Here is a 23437-nt window from a genome sequence, read left to right as displayed (position 1 = left end):
TGTGATCTAATAACCTTTTTTTTTTCATCCTGACAGTTCAACTTGTAGAACTAGAAAATGTAGTTTAAATCAACAATTTGGCAATATTTTCAAGCTTGGGCATTGCTGTCATATTTATTAGACCTGAATTATTTCATGGTATATTACAAAAATGACACTGTAAAAAGAATATTCAGCTTAGAACATTTTGGAATAGTTGTACACCAAATTCTCATTATAATTATTTTGATTGTGGGGTAGAGGAAAGTTGCATATTCTGGGAGGCTACTTTTTGGGTGAGATCACTGTTTAGTAACCAAATGTATATGGTTTGGGGACCTGGAACGTACTTTCTGCCAAATTTTCACTTATACTGTACTTTCTAAATCTTTTGTATTCTTCAAAATGTTTTTTCTTAAATTGACAAAAGGCAGGGTGCTTATACTTTAAAATTTTTCATATTCATTAAAATAAAAAATATTCATATGTATAGTTTAAATTATGAAAAGAAATTAATGGAACTGTCAAAGTCAAATGTATTTTATTATATATAGCATATGTGTGGCAAGAGGTGAAAAAACAAATGAATTGGGGAGATGTACTTATTAATTTAAGTATTTTAGAAAGTTCATCTCTTTCCAAGACTAAAACTTTCATTGTATCTCTATCTTTTCTTTTCCTTTTTTTTTTTTTTTTAGATTTTATTTATTTATTTGTCAGAGAGAGAGAAAGAGAGAGAGTGAGCACAGGCAAACAGAGTGGCAGAGGGAGAAGCAGGCTCCCTGCGGAGCAAGGAGCCCGATGTGGGACTCGATCCCAGGACGCTGGGATCACGACCTGAGCCGAAGGCAGCCGCTTAACCAACTGAGCCACCCAGGCGTCCCTCATTGTATCTTTATCTTATGTGCTCTTTGAAAGTATATACCTAGATCCAGTAGTTATTAAAGTTATATCTACATTATACTTTCGCCACAAATATATTGTTAATTTATAATTTCAAATAAAAACTTTTAAAGACTTTGATTTCTCTTTTTTTTTTTTTTGTATGTGATGTAACTTGATCAGTATGAAATGGCCTTGTTTTTAATCTTACAGAAGATGTGAAAAAAAAAATCTAGTGACATGGCTAATTTTATCATTATGCATAAGACTAACTCCTACATCTTTGCTTGCTCTTGAATGTAATAAACTCTCTAACAATAAAGAACTGTTTAACTTACTTTAAACTGTATTTAGATTTTATCTTGAGATGTGTTTTGTACTTAAGTTTGAGGAACATAGTTATATATGTTATACTTGGAATTCACAAGTAGTTGAAACCAAATGGAGACCATTTATAAATACTGAACTCCAGGGAAGCATGGAACCAGAACATCAAAGAAGCACTGGATTATGATATGCATATGTGTATTGTACCTGCTTTTTTTCTTAGCTGGATTTATAGCACTTTTAAAACAAACATTATAATTCCCTAATAAAGGACTTAACCATTAGCTCTGTTCCATTCACAGATCCATCTATATGAAAATTATCAAATTATTTTAAAATCTGTTATTATTATTATAGCACTTTTAAAACAAACATTATAATTCCCTAATAAAGGACTTAACCATTAGCTCTGTTCCATTCACAGATCCATCTATATGAAAATTATCAAATTATTTTAAAATCTGTTAAAATCTGTTATATTATTAAAATCTGAATTTTATATTTAATATGCATATCACACCATCAGCATGATATATATGTATATAGAGAGCATTACTGAAATACTCCTTGATAGAAGAATTCTCAGTTCAAATAGGGTTAGGGGATTAGGATCTTGAATTATATCAAACTATTATGTGCTTTTATTTATACAAATGGCACATACAAATAAATTTAAAAATACTAGTGACATTTTATATATCTTAAATTAGTAATAATGGGTAATTTGTAATTACCTTCCCTTGTTTACTAGAATATATGTGTAAAAACAGATAATATTCCCAAGATTTTTTTTTTTTAAGATTTTTATTTATTTGCCAGAGAGAGAGAGAAAGAGTACACACAAGCAGGCAGAGAGGCAGGCAGAGACAGCGAGAGAAGCAGGCTCCCTGCGGAGCAAGGAACCCGATGTGGGACTCGATCCCATGACCCTGGGATCATGACCTGAGCCGAAGACAGCGGCTTAACCAACTGAGCCACCCAGGTGTCCCTAAGGTGTTTTTTTATGTTTGTTTAGATCTTTATCCAAATATTCAATTCCATTTAATAGTATAGACTCGGAACTGTTCATTCTCACACCTCTAGTCTAAGTGTGGCCCCAGGGATGCAGAATGATGTGGATCCCTGAAAAATCTTGGGTAACCTTTTTGACTCACTCAGATATTTCTCAGCCCTTCTCTCCTCAGTACTTGAGTAATCTAAACTTTCTTGCAGCTCTCTTCCATCAGAGAGCACTTGGTCAGTTCTCTCCCTTCTCTGAGATACTAGAATGGAGTTCCGCAGTTCAAATTTACATTGCCTCAGTTTCCATAATCTCTCCCAAGGAATCATTACAGAGATGTCTAGTCCCATCCTGCCAATTGTTTTACCTCTTTTTTTTGTATAGTTCTAATATTCAGTTCTATTACCTAACACCTCCTGTGTATAACTGTGTATCAGAGCTGATCTACACCATCTCAGAAAATTCATGTAAACTAGAATTTGCACAGGGGACTGTGTGATTGAATTGGTATCATATCATCGCTGAGGTCTATGAATAGCTGTTTAAGTCAGCATGTCAGTAGATTCCATTTTCAAGCTTTTTGTCTGTGTGATATTAATTTTAAAAAACTGTCCAACTTAGCAAAGTACAAAACTTTATACCACACTTAGCAATTTGCAACACTGAGTACAGTACTACAGCTACCAAAAGGGCTCTTAACCAGAACTTAGCCAAGAAGTGGCACTGGAAGGGACTTGAGCTATACCTTTTGGGGCTTGAGTTCACATCACTGAATTAATGAATTGCACACAGTAAATAACCATTAACTTGACTGTGCTAAAAACAGCGGTGAGCTTTTTAAAAGCATCCAGGGATTTTTTTAAAGGCATTCAGTTATTTTCCTTTTTTAAAAAAAATCTTAAGTGTAATCCTTCACAAACAATAATAATGTATAATATAATAATATAATAATAATATAATAATGTATAATTATAATATATAATAATATTATATATATAATATAATAATAATGTATAATTATAATTATGTATAATGACGTGGAAAAATACATAAATTCAAACATTAATACGTAGTACTTTTTACAACTGAATTTGTCTCTTTTCCCAGTATCAAGGCTTCATAAAAAAAATTTAAGCTGATTTGCTCCAACTGAATACCCTGCTGCCTGTTGAAATGAAGGAGATTGTCACAGAATAGTCATTCATTAACAGTATATTCAGGGAAAGTTCTAAAATAACAGATTTTGCTATAAGCTCATGCTTTGAGTATGGTTTCTTTCTTTTCTTCCTTAAGCTGAGTTAAAAGTGATATCCTTCAATACTTCACTCTCAGGGACTCTATGATGTGAACTTCTCAGAATGGGGTTGACCTCATGCATGACTTTCTGATTGTCAACTCCACTGGGCTCCACCTCAGATGGAGAAAACTCATTGTTGACATTACTGCTTCAAAGCCCAGACCAGGGAAGCCAGGACAGTGGTGTAGGACATGGATGGTTTGGTGCGCTGAGGCTCTTTGTTGGATAGGAGTAGAGAGGGAGTAAGGCATTGTCTCCCTCCTGCCTAGTGCTATTAATTTGAGGGCTGCATATAATCACAACAGTCTCCTTGCCTTCGGGTTGTACTTCTCATCAAAGATAACTGATATCTTTGCAAGCCTTAAGAATACCTCAAAATCCAAAGCCGTAGTTTCCATGTTCAGTATGATGATACTCCTCATGTGCTCAAGGAGTGTCCAGTGGGTGACGTAAAGTTCCAGCGCATCAAGCATATAGCATAGTGTCTACAAATCTAGCATTATTCTGTGCAGTGAGGTCCTCCATTCTGGTCATTTCTGTCACTGTAAATTCTGTTATGTAGATTCAAGTTTTCATCTTGTATCATTTTCCTTCAGCCTGAAGTACTTTCTTTAATGTTTCTTTTGGTAGGGGGTTGTGATAAATTTAGCCTTTGTTTGCCTGAAAATGTTATCACTTCATTTTTGAAGGGATATTTGCGTATAGGATTTTATATATTTTAATATATTTTATATATAAAGTTAGCAGTTTTTCTTATCTTTCAGCACATTAAAGTCAATCCATGTGTTACACCTTGCATTCTTTCTGATGAGAACTCAACAGTATTTATTTTTGTCTCTTCTGTAAATAAATCTTTTTTCTGTAGCTGATCTTAAGGTTTTCTCTTTTTCGTTAGCTTTTAGCAATTTGATTTTATGTATTTTGGTTTTGTATTTCTCCTGCTTGGAGTTTGTTTGGTTTGGTTTTAGTTTTGGTTTTTTGTGTCTTTTTTTTTTTTTTTTTTTTTTTTTAGTTTCTTAGATATATAGATTTATGTTTGCCTATCTGGAATATTTTTACCCATTATTTCCTTCCCTTCCTATCTTCTCTGTGACTCCACTTACATATTAGAGTGCTTGATATTGTCCCACAGCTTACTGAGGCTCTCGAACAGTTTTTAAGCTTTTTTCCCCCCCTGTTACATCAGTTTGGATGGTTTCCATTGCCTTGTTTTCAGATTCATTGTTCTTTTCTTCTGCAGTGTTTAATTTGCTGTTAGGTAAATCCTTGAACATATTTATAGCAGTTTTAATAAAGTCCTTATATTTATCACATAATTATGAGATATTTTCATGATTTCTATCATGTGTGATTCTGCTTCTATTGTCTGGGTTTGGATCACACTTTCCTTCTTCACTTCTTGATTGGATGATGAACACTGAAATAGTATATTGTTTACAGTCTGGGTTTTGATGTCCTGCTTTTAAAAATGTTGAGTTTTATCCAGAGGACATGAAATTAAAAGTTTATCAGCCAAACTTTTGGAAACTTATTTTTAAGTTTCGTTAGAGTGGATCTAGCAGTGGTATCCAATAGGAGTTTCTAGTCACATTTAGCTACTAAACACTTGAAATATGTCTAGTGCAGTGGAGGAGCTGAAGCTTTAATTTAAGTAATTTTAAATGTGTGACTAGTGGCTACTGTATTGGACAACACATGTCTAGAGTTACCTCTACTCTCCACTTACTTTACTCCTAAAGAGTTATCTTTCTGAGTGTCTGAATACTTGTGTGTTCAGTGTGTTCAGTGAGGCATCTCTGGCTGATTAGAACTTGAATGTCTTTTATTTTCATGCATGTTCCAACAGTTATTCAGTTTATAGCTCCTAACTAGTTATTCCTGGCCCTGTAGCATCTCACCCTACCCTTGTACTCAGTGAGACACTTAAGTGGGTCCCCTGTGCAGATTTCTAGAACTTTTTTCCTCTGTACTGTGGTATTCTGCCCCACAAACTCTGGCTTCCTCGGCCTCTGTAACCAACGTCTCCATCTCTTTAGCACAACTTTTGCTTGGGTTCGCCCACCCTATGCAGCAGCCCATAATATGTCTGCAGGCAGCAAGCTGAAGCAATACAGGGCTTATCTCATTTGTTTCCCTTCTCTCAGGAATCACAGTACTGTACTACCTATTGTTTAATATCTGATAAGTTGATAGTTGTTTATGGCAGAAAGACTAATGTGTTACTAGTTACTCCATCTTGTTCTCAAGTCAGTAGATGTTTTACTAACACCTCTATCCTCAGTCAAGTGGTAATGATAGCTGCCTTTGTCGAGAGCTGTGGCACTTTAAAACATTGAAGATTTTTCAGTTTAGCAAAATCATGAACTTTGTCTATTTATTCTTCATAAGAATAACCATTGATATAGGGATTCTGCTATTTACAAAGTTTTCACAACAGTTGTTCAATTTCACAAAATAGTGAGTTAAAATTTTAATTACTTAAACAGTTTAAGTATTGAAGAAATTTTATTTCTACTCTGAAGTAAAAAAAAAAAAACGGATGGATATAAATTTGGTGTGTTTATTTTTTAATGAAATGAATAAATAATCCACCCATTTATTGACTATCTAAAGTCCACTACAGAAAAATTCACCTGTACCCTCTTCTACTATCTTATCAGTGCTCTGCTGAGCCAGTTCTTCCCCAGTCCTTACAACACCCCGTGGAAGAAGACAGAATTGTTATCTCCATTTTACACAAGGAAACTGAGACACAGAGAAGTTCAGCAACACTGACAGGATCACGGAGCTAGGACATGCCCAAACTGGGATTTGTATGCAGGGGGTCCTATTTCAGAGCCCATGGTCTTAACCACAAACTTTCAGAAGACCTAACAATGTGAAGAGTATACATATGAGTATTTGAGGTGTAAATATTTATACATACACAGTCATTTTATTTCCACTTTTCAGATAAAGAAACGGAGACAGAGTCTCAATGTGGTTTTGATTTGAATTTCCCTGATGGCTAATGATGATGAACACTTTTTCATGTGTCTGTTAGCCATTTGTATTGTCTTCTTTGGAGAAGTATCTGCTCATATCTTCTGCCCATTTTTTGACTTGATTATCTGTTTTTTGGGTGTTGAGTTTGAGAAGTTCTTTACAGATCTTGGATATCGGACAAAACACCATAGTTGTATTTACATTTAAGCCAGCTTTCCTCCAGTAATAGTTACTATTTTGGTTGACCATGCACTTTGTTTTTTCTTTAAAGTTTTCTTCTGTGTCAGTAGACCACCAAGGATCCAGATTTCCATTTTTATCATACTTTCTACCTAGCAAAAAGGAAAGTTAAAAGATATTTGTACCACCTGTGTTCTTTTCTAGGATTTTTATAGTTTTAGGTCTCACATTTAGGTCTTTCATCCATTTTCAATTTCTTTCTGTGTGTGGCGTAAGAAAGTAGTCCAGTTTCATTCTTCTGCATGTTGCTGTTTCCCAGGTCTTCCAGCAGCATTTATTGAAAAGAGTTATTTCCCACTGGATATTCTTTCCTGCTTTGTCAAAGATTAATTGACCAGCTATTTGTGGGGTCATTTCTGGGTTTTCTATTCTGTTCCATTGACCTATGTTATCTATTTTAGTGCCAGACCCATACCATCTTGATGACTAAAGCTTTGTAATAAAAAAAGAAACTGAAACTGAAAAATACTTAAGTGACCTTCTTGGTGTCACAGTGAAAGATGGTTTGGCATGGAAATTATGTCTGTTTGAGTCAAAGACCTATGTAGATGGTCATCAAAGTGGTGTTGTTGTTTAATGAAAATGTGTAATATTGGAAATAACAGTAGGGGTGTTCATTAAGTAAATCGTGGTACGATGCCAAGTCATAAAACCGTCTTTTTTTTATGTTGAAGAATATTGTCAGGGAAAAAAGCAGCACATAAAAGGATATTTGTTTTAAACATATGAACATTTATATGAAGACCTACTTGCTCGCTCTTGGTTTATCTCTACACATTGAAATAAACATACTGTTTTTATTGATGAACATACTTAGACTTAAGGTGTTGTTCAAGAAAATGTAAGGAAAATTCTTATTTTATGGTAATTCCTACTGTAAAATAGGCTTTGTTACACAATTATTTAAGTCCACAGATTCCTATTTTTTCCACCTAACTGCTTTCATTTTATCTATTCCAAATATTTACAAAACTAGATTTCCTTTCATACATGATTTATGTTGTTTAATTTTCCTGGAGGCTGTTAGGAAGGGTCTGGTAACAATTAGTTTTAAAAAAAGAAAGACAAAAAGGAAATCCTTTTCTAGGAAAAATTATAATCTCCATGTTTCTCAACTTTGAAATTTTTAATCTGTCTTCATATGTTAAAATAATTAACATATTCACAGTGGGTTTATTTGCCTAAATGGTTATTGTAAGAAGGAAATTTGGCAGAGTGATGGTGAGTAAAGAGAAATTATGTGGAGACAGAACAAAAGAAGCAACAGCTTTCTGTCCTCAATTGTCTTGATGCAGAAGCTAGAGGCTTACACCAGCTGTAAGACTGCAACAGTAGAGCTGAGGTAAATAAAGCAGCGTGGGCAGCTTCAGGCGATGTGAAGTGACTGATCTTACACCAAAACCAAACAAGCTGCAGACCAACTTCTCAGTTGCGTTTTGCTACCTGTGGTGGGTTACTAGTGTAAGTTCAACCCTGTTCTGTAGCTTTCATTCTTCTCAAGAGCTTCCATGAAGACACAGCAGGTCATAGAAGGTATTGAAGAGTATGGAGATAAGAAAAAGTATTCTTTCTAAATTCCACTATTTCCAGTATCACATTGAGAGAGATTTCCTCTGTGATAGATGGTCACTTCTCCTGAGAATTCTACAGGGTGCATAAAAGCCTCACTGCTCTAACTCTCCTTGCACCTAAGAGCTGCCCCTAAACTCAGTTACTGTGGTTATTGAACTACTCATGGGGAATTGGTCTGTGTTGTAGAAATTACATGAATATTTATATTCTTTCCCAAACATGTTTGCTTTGAAGGAGGAGTTTCATTAGATGGCCCACTTTGTACCTAAAACTAATTCTGTAACACTATACCCGCCCCCTCAAAAAACCTTTTTTTCCTTTAAGTAGAAACCATTGTTTCCAATGTGATTTTAATTATCAGTGTTTACCTTTTTAAAGGACTATTACTACTTGAAATTCACTTTAGAAACAGAAAGGTGGCATCATACATTTAGATACCCAGATGTTGCTTTTAAGTGTTGAATAAAATGTTTAAATTAAAACACATAACTTGGAAGAACCTGTTTTTGTCAGTGTTGTCAAATATTAGTTACATTAACATTCGGTTTTTTTCATATTATAAATGATACATGTTAAGGAAAAATTTAAAAATACAGGTAAGCAAAAAGAAAATTTAAAAATACTACCAATTCAAAAGTAATTGTTAAGACAAAAGGAAAAAGGAATCAATAAAGATAAAAGATGTAATGACTATATTTCATCTGTTTTTAAGATGCCCATCTTTTCAAATTTTAATATCTCTGAAATGAGGGTGTGTAGAGTTCACCCTTTTTTAGTGGTACGTGTTAACAGTGATGCTTCTTTTTTTTTTTTTGTAATATTTATTTATTTGATGGTGGGGGTGGGGAGAGAGAGTGCACGCACAGATGCTTCTTAAATCTTAAATTCAATGTTTCCATTGTATTCAATGAAATACAGTAATTTGGGTTATAGATCCTTATGGGTAGAATAGCAATTTTGAGGGACAGAACCTGGGCGCCCCACAGGACAAGTTTAAAAAAGCTGAGGGGTGCCTGGGGGCTCAGTAGGTTAAGCGTCTGCCTTCAGCTCAGGCCAAGATCCTGGGGGCCTAGAATCAAGCCCCACATCCAATTCCCTGCTCAGTGGGAAACCTGCTTTTCCGTCTCCTTTTGCCACTCCCACTTGTGCTCTCTCCCTCTGTCAAATAAGTATTAATATAATTAATAAAATATTAATAAAAATTATAAAATGTGTCCTGTGCATATCTATATATTATTTAAATGCAAAGTATCATGTATATGTATATATTTATTAGCTATTTTATAAAACCTATAGTTTGTGTTTTCTTCTAACTAGAAATTTAATAATTTCTTCCATTTATATATACATGCAGGAAATACTAAAGAATGAAAAACATAGAGAAGAAATTAAAATGAAAAATCAAGATCTTTATGAAAAAGAAAAACTTCTTAGCAAAGGGAGCAATGAAGAACTTTTATCTCCACCAGTTCAAACTCAGATCAAAGGGCATGCCTCTGCTCCATACTTTGGAAAGGAAGAACCCACAGCGGCTCCCACCAGCACTGGTAAAACCTTTCAGCCAGGATCCTGGATGCCACAAGGGGGCAAGAACCCCAATCAATGAATATACTGTGGTAGTATTTCATTTGTATGTAACTTTTTTAACAATAAAATAAGTAAAAATTACTTTATTTCCTGACTGTACAGTAAGTAGTTCTCTAATCCATTAAGCTTAAGAATTCATTTTTAGTATGCATAAGAAATATGAGATTATGAACTATAGAAACCTTTTTTTTTTTTAATAATCTAGGGGCACCTGGGTGGCTTGGTTAAGCGTCTGCCTTCGGCTTGAGTCATGATCTCAGAGTCCCAGCATCTAGCCCCATGTCGGGCTCCCTGCTAGGCACTAAATCTGCTTTTCTCTCTCCTCCTGCCCCTCCCCCTGCTCTTTATTCCTCCTTCTTGCTCACTCTCAAATAAATAAGCTTTTTAAGTAATCTCTACACCCAATGTGGGGCTCAAACTTATAATCCCGAGATCAAGAGTCACATGCTCTACCAACTGAGCCAGCCAGGCACTCCAAAATCTAACTTCTTTTATGTTTAACTTTTTTTTTTCCTTTAAAGATTTTATTTATGTATTTATTTATTTATTTGACAGACAGAGATCACAAGTAGGCAGAGAGAGAGAAAGAGAACCCGCTAAGCAGAGAGCCCGATGCCGGGCTCCATCCCAGGACCCTGAGATCATGACCTGAGCCAAAGGCAGAGGCTCAACCCATTGAGCCACCCAGGCACCCCTATATTTAATTTCTTTATTTGCTTTAGTCATCATTCTGTTAATGAATTCACTTAGGTTTCCTCTCTTAGGATTGCTCCTTTGTGAAGTATCCTGTAGTTGTAAATTCTCAGTACACTTTGGATCTTTATGATCATTTCAGAACCCCAGTGTATATCATGATAGAAGGTAAGGGTAATTTGCGAGCTCTCCTAAAGTACCCAGTTAAAAAGAGAGAAAAATGAGAAGACTGCCATTTCTGGAGAGGCAGTCTGTAAGATTCTAAAGGATTAATCAAAAACGTGAACTTGGATAAAACATGTGGAGGCCAAGAAAATGTAGCTGATAATGGAAAGTCATGAAGACCTGGAGTTTGAGAAGAAGAATTAGGACCAAGAGACACAAAAGTCTCAAAGGACAGTAAACAGAGAAATGGTACAGTAACTGGAGTTCCCTAAGTTTAAAAACTATTCTGAGAGGGGCTCCTGGGTGGCTCAGTCAGTTAAGCGTCCGACTCCTGATTTTGGCTCAGGTCATGACATTAGGGTTGTGAGAGCAGAGCCTGCTTGGGATTCTCGCTCTGTCTCTCTCTCGGTCTCTCTCTCGCTCTGCCCTATCCCCCTCCCCCACAAAAAGAAAAGAACAAAAAAAAATCCCTTTGAGAAAATGAAAAACAGAAGAGAGTACTCTGTGATTGCAAGGACAGTGGGGATTCCAGTGGCTTGTATATTGAAGAAAAACATAGATGGGTAATGTTAAAACACCCATTATTATACAAAAGTATTTTTGAAGGATGATACGTTTTCCGAAGTGCACAACTAAGTTTTTATTGCTAAAACAGACTTCTCAAAATGTATGGCATTATAATAGGTGCTCAATATATATTTACTGAGTAAGTGATTCAAATTTTAATGCTCTATAGGAAATGCCTGGTTATGTTTTAACAGTGACTTCCTAAAAACACCAGTTAATATTTTTACTTAATAGAAGTAAAAATTTTTAATTGTTTAAGAAATAAATTAGAGAAAAATACTTTGTAAAATGTAATATTAAAAGAAATAATCAAATGTAATTACCATAACACACTTACTGAATGACAGAAAAGCCCCTTGGTAAAAATACTACCATTCCAGCAATCTCTTAATATGAGGTTAACCATTCTATCATTACATAATAATATTACATTTTGCCATACAGGCAAAAAGAACTAGCCACCAGGCAGTATAAAAAGAGGTACAAATGACTGTAAATTAAGATGTTCCTGTGTCCTGGGTTACAAGAAAAATTGCAAATGTTCTAACATGCTAGACTATTTCTACTGCCAAGTTGCTATTAGCTTATTAAATGTATTCTATACATATCTTTTTATAAATGTTTGCCTTACAGTATGTAAATATTTTAACATATGACAGAATTTACATTCATTTTTATTTTTTATGTTTTCATTGTAAAATACTTGTTTTTTTTAACTATAAAGAACAAACTGATGATTACCAGAGGGGAAGTGGGAAGGAGGATGAGTGAAATAGGTGAAGGGGACTAAGGAAAGCACTTGTGATGAGCACTGGGTGATGTACGGAAGTGCTCAATCACCAAAGTGTACACCTGAAACTAATGTTACACTGTATGTTAACTAACTGGAATTTAAATAAAAACCTAAAAAAAGTAAATAGTAAATAGATGAGGCATTAAAAAAAAAGTAAAATAAATTAAAATAACCTGTTTTACTTACATAAGCAGCAAAAGAAAATCTTAACCAAAAGTCCTTGTGGGAAAATATTATGATACTGGCCCACCATTATTAGTAGAGCATGTACTTAAAAAAAAAAAAAGTCTCTTTTAAAATAATCTCTATGTCCAATGTGGGGCTCAAACTTACAACCCCAAGATCAAGAGTCACACATTCTACTGACTGAACCAGCCAGATACCACTCCTAGAGCATGCAGTTTTAAAGTGATTTCAAGAACTGGAAATGACATTTATAGTAATCCATCCACACTCCTTTCCTCAAGACTAATATGTTTTGGATGACTGTGGTGCTGCTAGATGGTATCAAAACAGTTTAATGTCCTACATAAAAATTTCACTATAACTTTGGCCTAATTTAAATTACCCTTCTAAGCAATCTTTTTTATATTTGGCTTTTATGCCAGACACATGCAAAGCACAATTAAAGTATTAAGTAAAGTATTAGTTTGTCCACCATATGTTGTATTTTCAATAGTTATATTTTGGACTTTTATAAGTTTTTTTTAATGAAAATGTCTTAAAATAAGTAAATGAAAATGTCTTTATTTCTTCAAGACAGACTTTAGACCTATGCAAAAATTTTTTTAATTCCAAAAGTAAAAATGTTCATTTCAAAGTAATTAAAGTATCATATATACCTTATGTACTTTTCAGAGGTAAATTGTTCTTGATTTCCCATGCCTGTGCGACATGTGCATGTAGCAGACTTGACCGTTCAAGTACAGAAAATGTGTTGGCTGTTGGGTTCAATCATACAAATCTAGCCTATTAGCTATAACTTGGATATGTGATGTTGAAAATCAGTAAAAATGGAGGAAAAAAAATTTTCCCATTATCTGTTACTCTTTTCCATTTCTACTTTTACAAACCGATTTCTGTCTGTCACTTCATTTCTTAATTTAATCAGCCTTGAATCAGCCTTATGTTTTTTATCTCATTAACCACACTATTTAAAACATAACCTGATCTCACCAAACAAAAAATAAAACAGAAAAAAATAAAATAAAATGTAACCTAAATTTAAACAGAACAGGCTTTCTCAAACTGTGTTTGTGTTTGTTGGTGAAAAAACAGAAGTGAGAAGAGTCTATAACAGTCAAATTAAGTTAAAAGATTCCAAGAAATCACATAGGAATAAACCCTAAGTTCTATTTTATATATCCCAAACTCGTGGTCTTTGAACATGCAATCTAATATGCAATTTAATATGTTTAATATGTTTGAGAAATATACACACATGTACATGTATATAGTCCAGATATGAAGTAAATCTGAGTGATGCTACAACCAACCGCAAACATAAAAATAATCATGAATAGGAATCCGACTTCCTGTCATGTAATACCAGATGAGCTGTAAGTGCCCCTTGCCCTTTTACATTCTGTATAAGGAGAGAACGAATGGGTCAGGAGCTGCTAATTATAATTTATCTCAACACTGGTTTCCAGCTCACAGCATGGTAAGCTTACTTCGTTTGCTTACTCTAATTTCAAGAAATCAAAGCAAAAAATGGTACACTAAAAAGTATATCTCATACAGTAATACCATGCTGAAGTTTATCACATGGATAGTATGAATCAAATTCTGACACACAAACTTTTTTTTTTTTTTTTTTTTTGAGTAAAATGTCTGTTATAGGGGCGCCTGGGTTGCTCAGTGGGTTAAAGCTTCTGCCTTCAGCTCGGGTCCTGATCCCGGGGTCCTCGGATCGAGCCCCGCATCGGGCTCTCTGCTCAGCAGGGAGCCTGCTTCCCTTCCTCTCTCTGCCTGCCTCTCTGCCTACCTGTCATCTCTGTCTGTCAAATAAATAAATAAAATCTTAAAAAAAAAAAATGTCTGTTATAAGCAGCCTGTGTTTTTCCCAAAACCGTATTAGTTCTCAAAACTTCAGAAACAGCACAAAAGGCAATTTTTAAAAGAAGTATTACAGCTAATAGTAAAACATTCTTTCATCAATAGTACTATTTGTTGCAGTGAGTTTTTTTTTCTGAAGGATCCCAACCCTCATAGTATTCTTTTACATCCCCCCATTTCCCCCATACACATAAACATATAGACATCCATATTATAAAACCTAATGATCTCACATATATAAAAAAAGGCTCCCATAAAAGACTCAATTTCAAGAAACAGACTGAGGGTTGCGGGGGGCGGGGGGACGGGAGAGGGTGGTGGGGAAATGGACATTGGGGAGGGTATGGGCTATGATGAGTGCTGTGAAATGTGTAAACCTGACGATTCACAGATCTGTACCCCTGGGGATAAAAATACATTGTATGTTTATTAAAAGAAAATAAAAAAAAAGGCTCCATAAATGTTGGAAAAGCTAAAGCTAAAGAAACAAATGGCATATGTCAAATACAAAACTGGCACGTGTTAAGACTTTAAAGAAATTATAGAAAAACGGATTTCAGTTAAAATATCTTTAAATTGTAACAAGAGAACCAATGAAAACACAGCTCTAGTAGATAACTAAAAATTATGGTGAATATATCTTTTGCTTCAATATTTGACTCTAAAATGTGGCCATAAGCAAGACTTACGTATATAAATTTCTTTCACGAACAGCTTAATTGCAGAAGCCCAAACACATTTTAGATATATCTTAACCTCGTTTTTCTTCAACTGTGCTCTGCGGACCCAGGAGGGCCAGTAGATTTATAGAAGCATATTTTTAAGTTTTAATTTCAATGGTTATTTCAACGATTAAAAGTTCAGTGACAAAGATCACTAGATATCCTACCTTGGTTAAGTAACAAAATGGAAGTTGCAATATGTTCATTCCACTGGCACCACGTAAGAACTGACAACCTAAAGTGAAAGTACTAAATAGTGTTCAGACCAGTCCAGAAGCATTCTCAGGAGTCCTTAAGTTTTCATAGTTGAGAAATATTGCTCTTAACTTTTGTAAGTAGACTTTTAGCTAGAAATGAAACTCAAAACCCTGTGAAAAGTCTAACTTCTATAACATATCTAACTTTACTTTATTATTAACGCCCCTTAAAAAAAAAACCCAGGACCTCTTTATAAAAAAGTATCAAATTTATTTCAGTATCTAGTTTCATTGTTAAATTATAGCTGGTGGACAATTTTTTTATAATTTAAAATCATTATCAGAGGTGAGGAAAATATTAATAAGCTATTATATACTGACAGCGAATAAAATTATTAGACGTGCATTTATAAAAGCCATGTTTAATAGTAAAAAGTTCCAGTTATACTACTTAGCTGAAGGAAATATCCTTTAGCTCTTTATTTCTAATTTTAACACATTCTCATTTTGACACAATTTGCCTTTTTCACCCAATTACTAGTATGATGAACGAAATTTTTCCAAATGTTAAACTTTTACCACTTATGCAATAGGACTTAATTATTACTTTTTAAGAATTCCTTACGAGAAGTCTGAAATTTTAATTGTCACCATGAACGTGCTTGATCATAGAGTATCATTATTAGATAAATTAAAATGAATACTGGAATAAAAACACAAAAGTGGCATCTATATAATGAACAAATTATGTGGTAAGACATTTTAACTACTTTACATTTCTACATAGCACAATAAAGAATAAACTTGTTCCAAGGAAACACAAAGTTTGGCATTTTTACTGCAAGCTTTAAATCATAGTGTTATTCTATTCAACAAGACATCTCTAAGAAAATGGCAGGTTTACAAGTACAAAAACTGTTCTATCTGGTAGGTGGTATTCTACATAGCCAATAGAATTCTTTATAAAATGAGATTTTTAAAAAAGGCAGAATGATAATTATCTCAAAGGCTAATGAGAAAAATGCAAAACATGGTCATTGCTTAGTATGTGGCTTTGAGAAAGCCAGAAATTATTCTATTCCAAGAAAGAAGCAATAATAATAAAAGATGTAAATAATATACTATATGCCTTTTTAAGCCAAAGCACACTTTCACCTCAGGACAGTTTTGATTTTTACATTCTCAATTCCCTTTGTCCTGAACAGGACCCCATTCTAAGCCATTATTTGAATAGAGTTCATAATGTATAGTCATTTTTCTCCACAGGCTGTTTTCATTTCAGAACATAAGCTACAAAGTGGCAAATGACTAAGTCAATTATAAAGAATTTATAGCATAATAAATGCCAGTTTACAGTAACTGTGAACAGACTTCTACACCAAAATCTAAAAGTTGCTGCAGTAAAGGTCACAACTAACATGATTCTTACAGGTGCTCCAACTTTGTTTACAACAAATTTCTGCCATAAAAACCAGAAAAGAAACCTTAGTGGGTCCTTTCAACACTGCATTAATTTTCCAAATTATGTTCTTCTGGTTCTATAGCCTGTTTGTTCATTCCTTCAATCCTTTTTTAGTCGTTTAGCTTTTGCAATATTTTCTTGACGTTTTTGTTTCTTCTTTTGCTCCTTTTCCCTGGCCTCAATCATCTTGGCCAATTTCCAGGACAGTACTGCACTTGCTAGAAACAATGGAGTAAGGGCCAGGATAACTGTTGTAAGGAAGCCATATGGGTCCTTTGCAGCCCATTCCACAACATACTCAGCCCAAGCCTTTATATCAAACATCTTTGTAGCCGTCTTTGAAAAAGAGAAGAGAGGGCAACAAGAGAAAAGACTTCGTGATTAATCAAATTTTGAAGAGTTACATCATACAATTAGTTAACTCAGAATTGTTATCACTGATTAGCTTTTTGTTTTTAAAAACCATCAGATGGTACCATTTTAATATGGACTGTTACTTCCAGTTAAGAAGAAATAAACTAGGGTAACACTTAAAAGATTTAAGGTATAAAGATAAAAGTAAAAACCATCTGGAATCTGTCATAGGGACTATGCATTCTTTGTAGTCAAATTTTATTTAGCAGACTTTTGAAAGAATCTTGTCTTAAGCACTCATTCCAGGAAACAGCAGAATCCTGTTATTTTTTTGGACACAGTCTTAGTATTAAGTATTAATTAACAAAAGTATGATTCATCAAATTTGGTGTTTGAAAAGGACAAGCCACAGAGAACAAGAAATGCTTGGGGAAAGGAAGGTAATGGAGGGCTGTTTCCCAGAATGAAAAGGACAGGGTATGGGAAGTGTGGAAATATCCACATTCATATGCAAAGAGATACAAGCAAAAATGACATGCTATTTTATGCCCTCTTTCGGCTCTGGAGACTCCTCCTTGAGGACATAATTTAATAAATGACAAAATTACCCATAACAGGTGCCATGCATTTTGTTCCACTGAGTTGGTATGGGAGGGCAATCTGGTAAATAAGGACGGTATGGATCTGAGTGACATTTTCTATTTTGCCTCAGAGGCTTTTCAACCTTTTGTTTTGTGTGACCTCTACTCAAAGGTGAAAATTAAGAATACTTGGGTAGGAATGGGTGTACATACAACCACAATTTCAGCTGGGATTTAAAGTCATCTACCTTATGCTTGAGTACTTCTTTCCAACTTTGTCCTGGGATTATTAATGGGCCAATTACAATTTCAGATGACCCTTCCTTGTTTGTCTTCTTCTTTATTAGCTCTACCATACACTCGTGAGAGAAGGTTTAAATTTTACATACTGGGTGGGTTGAAAAGAACAGATAAAAGAAAAAAAGTTTAAGTCACAACTTTCAGGATAACTTTAAAACACTTTCAAATGGACAATTTCAAAACTGTCTACTTGCAACCTATAAATGACGTGTAAAACTGCCTGGCACATTATGGACGTTTAATACCTATTTCTTCCTAATTTGAAGAAAATCATTACTACAACTGCAAAGGCCCTCTAAGAAAATCCTATTGGAGTAATTACAAATATTTTACTAAGTTACTTCAAAAATAAAATTATGAAGCTCACGGACATATAAAAAGACAAATTAATTAACTGGTAAATTACAGCACATCCATTCCTAGGCTTTGAACTTTTTATACTAAAAAAGTCGTTAACTTGTAAGGTTAGGTACATAATTAAAAATTCTACATCTCACTTTATTCTTTAAAGGTTTTTTGGTCTCCCTATTATACAATTCGTGTTCTTTACAGAAAACCAAAACAAAAATCAGTCACAATCCCATTACCTCAAGGAAACTACCACTGGCTTTAATATCCTTCCACCGGTCTCTTCCTATTTTCAACAGAAAACACTAAAGTGCCGCTAGTATATTGTTAAATAGTCCAGCCTCCGCCCCCTGCCCTTGAATTCTTAGGCCCACACAGAGATCCCATCTGTTCCTTTAAGCTTCTCCAGCACGGTAATGAATTAACTAAGGCAATATGCAAAAAAGAGTAACGCGGAAGTGAACGACCTGGTTTGTGGCTAAGTTTTAGCCGTTAACACAAAAAAGTTATCGTCCACAGGCCACAAAGCTCCCGTGCACTTCCATTTCGGACCCAAACGCACGTGTCTCCACAACTGGAATCAGTATCACTCTTCTTTCCGTAAAGGGTCGACCGGGCTTGATCTCCAAACCAGACCTGCCCGGCTTCTGAAGCTGCAGCGGATAGTACTTCACCGGGATCCGCAAGTCCCGACCATCCCTGCTTCGCCCCTGCTCATTCCTGCTTTAGTATCCCATCCAGCAGCCCGCCCAGGGGCCACGTTGAAGCACCCCTCGGCCTCAGCGGGCAATACCCCGAGGTGGGAGGCTCGGAAAGCGGGTGGTTTCCGGGAATCCGGACTTGGTCCCGCCACAGCCCAGTCCGCCGGCGCCGTGGCCACCTCCTCCGGGAACGCGGGCAAAAGGGTCACCAGCAGCCCACCCTACACCACGGCCGGGGCCCTGGGTTCAGACCCCTACTCCCAACTCACCTCCAGGCCGGAAGCAGGAAGGCGGAAGCCGCGGCTTTCCCGTCCCGCCCACAGGCCGGCCTCAGCCCCGAGTGGGCCTGAGGAAGTCGAGGGGCCAGTTTCCGGCTGCGCCATTCTTGTGTGGGTCCCGGGACCTGGGCTTCGAGGACTCTCGGGGGCGGGGAGGACGGGGAAGGGCGGCGCCCGGCTACCCGGGGAGCGGCAGGTGAGGCCACGCCGGGCGTGTGGCGGCGCTCCGGCTGGCCTCTAGCGGGGAGCCCGAGACCGTCGCCTGCTGTCGGGACGAAGGGGCCAGCGAAGGAGGCGTGGGTGGACTCAGTCTCCAGGAGGCGGTCCGGAACCCTGCCGGCCCTCTGCCCCAGATGTCAGCCAGGAGACAGCTCCCTGCCCTGCTGGAACCAGACCGTTGATGGCGGGCCCCGGTGGGTGATGTATGTAGCCCCTGGAAACAGACTAAAGAGCGGCGGCAAGAAAGAAGTTGGTCTCCGCAAACCGCCCGAAGTCAAGGTGAGGGTCCCACAGAGACTGTTGAAGGATTCTGGCGAGTTCCTCCTCCTGGTTCACACTCCACCCCTTGCCCCTCTCATCTTCTGGTTGGACAATAGTTAAAGCCTCACGTACTGCCGACAATGAAGCAGCTGGACCATGGTGGCTCCACCGAACCTTATTACTAAGGAAAAATGCAACCGTTCTGTGTGAAGAGGGGATTTTTGCTGTTTGTTTTTAGTTTGAGAACCTAACTCATTTCACACACACACACACACACACACACACACACGAAATGAACCGTACTTGCCCAAAGTAAACTCGGTAAATAAACTGGGCATAGAATTCCCACAGAGATACTTGTTCTTTCAATACACAAAGGGATGCAAAAGTCAACAAGCAGAAAGCGTGAGCTTAATATTGTCTTCTAATCTACAGGAACTGAGAGATTAACTCTGGTTTGGTTGGTGACCAAATTTTATGATTGCTTGCACCGAACTGCTCTGTTTGACTACCGCTGAGAATGTTGCAAGACCTCTTCACTTTTGTGTGCCAAATACAGCAGGGTTTTATTCTTGAGAGACTATAGAATGTTCTCTTTGAGGAGCAAGCTGTGACATGCATAACTAGTTTAGATATAACAACAGTAACTATTATTTACCAGGGAACAGGCTTTTGGCAAATAATCTAGTGATCTAAAATACTGTTCGTTGGGCATATGTTAATGTTTGTATCTTGTATTAGCAGCAGTTGTTTTCTTACTCATTCTTGTTTGAAAACTTGGATGATGGTTTCAAAGCTTGTGCTGCTTGGACCTAACCTGTACTTGTAGTAGCCAGAAAAAGCAGACTCGGTCACTGGATTGTGTATACCGAAAACTTCACTTGCTAGAGGGAACTATGTGAGCTCTAAAAAACTGGTTCAAATAGTAACTGCAGGAGGGGGTCAGGATGTATTTTAACATCCTTCACTCCAGAGGCCAAGGTGTGTGTGTTTTGATTTAATTATGGATGCACAATATACCCAATTACTGCCTTTTGCTGCTTCCCTTGTTAAATGCACGGGAGACTTGAGCTACAAGAAAGGTTGCATAAGAAGCCTCTGTAGCTCTGGCTGTAGTCTCCACCCTGCCTTCGCAGTCTGATACTACTGACCTAGTTTTCAGTTCCAGGACAGAATGCAAGCCCAGGAATAATAGGGGTTGCCACAGCTGAGCCCCTTAATGCAACCTGCATTGCCTTCATGAAAGATGGTATCAAGATTGGTTCAGATACTGTGCACTATTTTCTGTAGTGAGGAGTCTTAGCTTGTGAGTTGTGAAACTGTTGATTTGTATACGCTGTAAGTCACTCTGAGCCTGTTTCCTCTTCTTTATGTGGAACATACACTAGGTCATCTCTGGTGTTCTTTCAGCTTTAAAATTATGTCAGTTGGACTGGGCTTGGCCATTTTTCTAACTTATGCTTCGTAAGTGGCAGCGGAACAAGGAATTTAGCGGAAACAGCCAATTTTCTTAAGGTCTTATTCTTTATTTGAAAAGATCCTCAATTGGATTTTATTCTTTCACAAATGAATGCCAACTTAGAATAACAAGAAAATAAGCTCTGCTTGTATTTATTTTTAAGAAATCTTACTCATGTAACTTTAGCCAAATTAACAAAGCTTTACACTATTAAGGATTTGTCTTTGCATAATATCGTGCCTCCCACCCCATTCACACTAGTTATCTTGAAAAAAAGAACATTACAAAATTTTGACCGTTTTTTTTTTCTTCTTGAGAAGGTAAGCCCTCTCTGTCATTTGTTTTAAAAGTCTTTTTATTTATTTATTTATTTATTTTTTTTGGTGGCGATGCTGGGGACCAAATAAAAAGTCTTTTTCTGTTGGTGGTACAAAGTTGCATTTCCCCTTGACTTATGTCAAAATTGTGAGTGAAAAAAAAAATCATGAATGAGTAAAACCTGAATAAGATTCTATTATAAAAATCTAAACTTGACTAAAGATCTTGAGAACTTTCCTACCTGCTCAACATTTGGTGCTTATTTCTCTGCAGTAACAGTTCACATATTTGACTTAATTTGATGAAATTGGTTTCTTCCCTAAATTTTATTGTTAGTTTCTTCCTTTCATTGAAACATAATGAAAATACATTTCTTTTTTTTAAGAGTTTATTTATTTGAAAGAGTGTGCATGCGGGTGCAGGCCAAGTGGGGGGAGGGGCAGAAGGAGAGGGATAAGCATCCTCCCCGCTGAGCACGGAGCCAGATATGAGGCTCTATCCCAGGACCCCAAGATCACAGCCTGAGCCAAAATCAGACAGTTAAGTGAATGAGCCACCCAAGCGCCCTGAAAATACATTTCTTAAAGGGCACAATTATTGATTTAAAAAGTAATAATCAGGTCTTAGCAGTATTTGCAAGATCATATTGAAAAATAATAACTTCTTAAAAGCTCTTTATTGAGTATTCACTATATACCAGGTACTGGGCTAGATACTTCAGATCTATTATTACTAATCCTGGGACTAAACAACCCCAAATAATAATGTTCTCATACCCATTTTACAGATAAGGAATCAGAGACTTGAAAAGGAGTAGAACAGGATTTTAAACCCATCTGGCCAAAATCCCTGCTCTTCTTTAATATCCAAAGACTTGTCAAAAAATGTTGATTTCATAAAATGAAAGTGTATTTTTAAATTTTATTTTGTCGATTAACTGATTATCACAATCAAAAATTTTCCATACTTTAGAATTTCTTGTTGCCCAGGTGGTGGCAGCATGTCTCAAAGAGCTAGTGTGGTGCAAAAGGTTCTCTCCAACTTTGCCAGTTGATTTGCTTCTTCATCACACATATGTGATCTCTGTCAGCTAATTCCTCTGTTAGGCTTTCACTACTATTAAACCAAGCCATCATTAACTGTGTTTTCCATCCTCCCATCCGCCTCAGCTTCTGAATGGGTCCTACTCTGCCAGTTTGCTTTCAGTCTGTTTTACTTAGAAAGAACCACAAAACTACTGTTTTTTAGAATATTTATGTAGACCTATCCAGTAACACAAAGTTTTTTTTCCAAATGTTGTTATTTTTCACAGATTGGTAAATGTAATTTGGAAGAAACTTACTAAAACAATGACCTAATGTTATAGAATACTTATTTAAATTAGAAGGCATGCTTCTTTAACTTATGGGATATACCAATTAAGGAGGTAATGAAAAGCTTTTAAAAGAATTAGTCTTCAAATTAAGAACAAGAACATTCAGGAGGGAGCAGTGCAAGGTTAAACAATTCAGAAGGAATGCATATATAGCAGAATAACTAGTTAAACCTACTTCAGCCAAAAATTGCTTGGAACATTATTCTCATCTTTACAGGGCAGATGTTACCTCCTCACAAAAACCCCTCTCTACCTCTTATCACTTAAATTTTTTTTCATAGCACTCCAATCTGACAACTTGTTTACCAGTTTGTCTGTTTTTCCTGCTAGAAGGTAAGCAGTATATGATCAGTTACCTCAGTATCTAAGAATATTGATTTGAATAAATGATTCCAAGATACAGCATTGCTCCCACAAATAAAACTGTTAGTTTTACTTTAATTTGTAGTTTGAACAAATCATGAAATAACCTAAATCTTGGGAAGTTGTGAAGTTTGTATTAAAGTACTAAACAGTTGTAGTATGTTTTCAGGGCAATAATGGATGCCCCAGTCTAATGATGAGCAGGTAAGGTGTTTGGAGAAAGGTAAAGTAACTGTGGTTATCTTGTTAATGAAAGAATACTAGTTGCCTAATAATTTCCAAGTGTGTAACAAGGAAAATAGACTATTAGTGCTAAGATTTATGATAAGAACAAACTGGAGTAGGTATCTATAT

General features: G+C 36.2%; 2 protein-coding genes and 1 long non-coding RNA gene across 5 annotated transcripts in view; 2 read left to right on the top strand and 1 right to left on the bottom strand.

The window, feature by feature from the left end:
* NDUFAF2 (NADH:ubiquinone oxidoreductase complex assembly factor 2) overlaps positions 1–9955 on the top strand; it is a 157286-nt gene extending 147331 nt beyond the window's left edge. Inside the window, exon 4 of the mRNA XM_080803707.1 lies at positions 9637–9955. Within this exon, the coding sequence (XP_080659833.1) occupies positions 9637–9888 (252 nt within the window). The 3' untranslated portion in view covers positions 9889–9955. The remainder of the gene's footprint in view (positions 1–9636) is intronic.
* Positions 9956–15314: 5359 nt separating this feature from the next.
* On the bottom strand, positions 15315–19210 carry SMIM15 (small integral membrane protein 15). 3 transcript variants are annotated; one of them, XM_080804166.1, is made up of 3 exons: positions 19080–19210; positions 17710–17849; positions 15315–16862 (listed from the first exon to the last, which is right to left on the bottom strand). In XM_080804166.1, the coding sequence occupies exons 2-3, from the start codon at positions 17815–17817 to the stop codon at positions 16626–16628; spliced, it is 345 nt and encodes a 114-aa protein (XP_080660292.1). In that variant the 5' UTR covers positions 17818–17849; positions 19080–19210; the 3' UTR covers positions 15315–16625. The 3 variants fall into 3 exon arrangements, with proteins under 3 accessions (XP_080660292.1, XP_080660290.1, XP_080660291.1); XM_080804164.1 differs by having other exon boundaries at positions 18577–19092; XM_080804165.1 differs by having other exon boundaries at positions 18349–19088.
* The window catches only part of LOC308343168, a 41383-nt gene continuing 37128 nt past the window's right edge, over positions 19183–23437 (top strand). Inside the window, exon 1 of the long non-coding RNA XR_013966863.1 lies at positions 19183–19586. This is a non-coding gene — a long non-coding RNA (uncharacterized lncRNA). The remainder of the gene's footprint in view (positions 19587–23437) is intronic.

Source organism: Martes martes (assembly GCF_963455335.1).
Source record: "Martes martes genome assembly, chromosome: 5".
In the NCBI taxonomy this organism is placed as follows: Eukaryota; Metazoa; Chordata; class Mammalia; order Carnivora; family Mustelidae; genus Martes; species Martes martes.
Note: the sequence above shows the minus strand (reverse complement) of the source record. Positions and strands in the feature narration are given on the sequence as shown.